Source organism: Arachis ipaensis, chromosome B09 (assembly GCF_000816755.2).
Source record: "Arachis ipaensis cultivar K30076 chromosome B09, Araip1.1, whole genome shotgun sequence".
In the NCBI taxonomy this organism is placed as follows: Eukaryota; Viridiplantae; Streptophyta; class Magnoliopsida; order Fabales; family Fabaceae; genus Arachis; species Arachis ipaensis.
In genome coordinates, this window is record NC_029793.2 from 129,773,032 (window position 1) to 129,773,984 (window position 953).

Consider the following 953-nt stretch of genomic DNA (forward strand, 5'->3'; position numbering starts at 1 on the left):
TGTGTGTTTAATTTATTTTTAATATATATTTATATTTTAATATGTATTTTATATTAGTAGTGACTAATTTTAGTATCTAATTTTAGTGTATAAGTAATAAAAAAGATACAAGTAATTATTTCTCATGATATTTATTTAGGGGCTGAAGTGAAGTTTGGCATATGGTGACTAGTGTTTCATTGGTTGCAGGTGTATCAATTGTCAATTGGAGCTGCATGTGGGCTATCATGGCCCTCCGATAGAATTATTATTCAAGTTCTTGATGATTCAACAGACCCTGTCATTAAGGTTCAAAGCAGTAGCCTCCTCTACTAGTTAATAAGATTCACTAACAATTACTTAATGGTTAACAATAATTAAACTTTTATGAATGAAACGTCATAGTGAGTTATTGACAAATGAAAACACAACAGAATATGGTGGAAGTGGAGTGCCAAAGATGGGGAAGCAAAGGCATAAACATAAAGTATGAGATCAGGAAGAACAGGAATGGCTACAAAGCAGGAGCACTCAAGGAAGGCATGAAGCACACCTACGTCGCCCTCTGCGACTACGTCGCCATTTTCGACGCCGATTTCCAGCCTGACCCCGACTTCCTCTGCCGCACCATCCCCTTCCTCGCTCACAACCCCGACGTTGCGCTCGTCCAAGCTCGCTGGCAATTCGGTTAGTTGCTTACTTAGTATACAAAATATCATTATCATGCATGCTTTTTAATCAGGGAAGGTATATATACATTTCATCAAACTATTTATCACAAAAACTTAAACAGTTAAGTAGAGGTATATACATAGTTATGCATTTCAAACGTTCCCTCACATCATAGTCTATGTTGGTTTAATTTGAAGTGTGATTATAGGTAGGTATATTCTTTTATTTTAGGTTTTATCCTATTAGTTCATAAAATTTTACTAAATTTATAATTAGATTTTTATATTTTAAAAATGTTTATT

At 34.2% G+C, this 953-nt stretch overlaps 1 protein-coding gene across 1 annotated transcript in view; it reads left to right on the forward strand.

Annotated features, from left to right (window-relative positions):
* The window catches only part of LOC107616812 (glucomannan 4-beta-mannosyltransferase 9-like), a 4,987-nt gene that overhangs the window by 1,532 nt on the left and 2,502 nt on the right, over positions 1-953 (forward strand). Inside the window, exons 2-3 of the mRNA XM_016318732.2 lie at positions 190-288; positions 414-666. Coding sequence (XP_016174218.2) covers positions 190-288; positions 414-666 — 352 coding nt within the window. The remainder of the gene's footprint in view (positions 1-189; positions 289-413; positions 667-953) is intronic.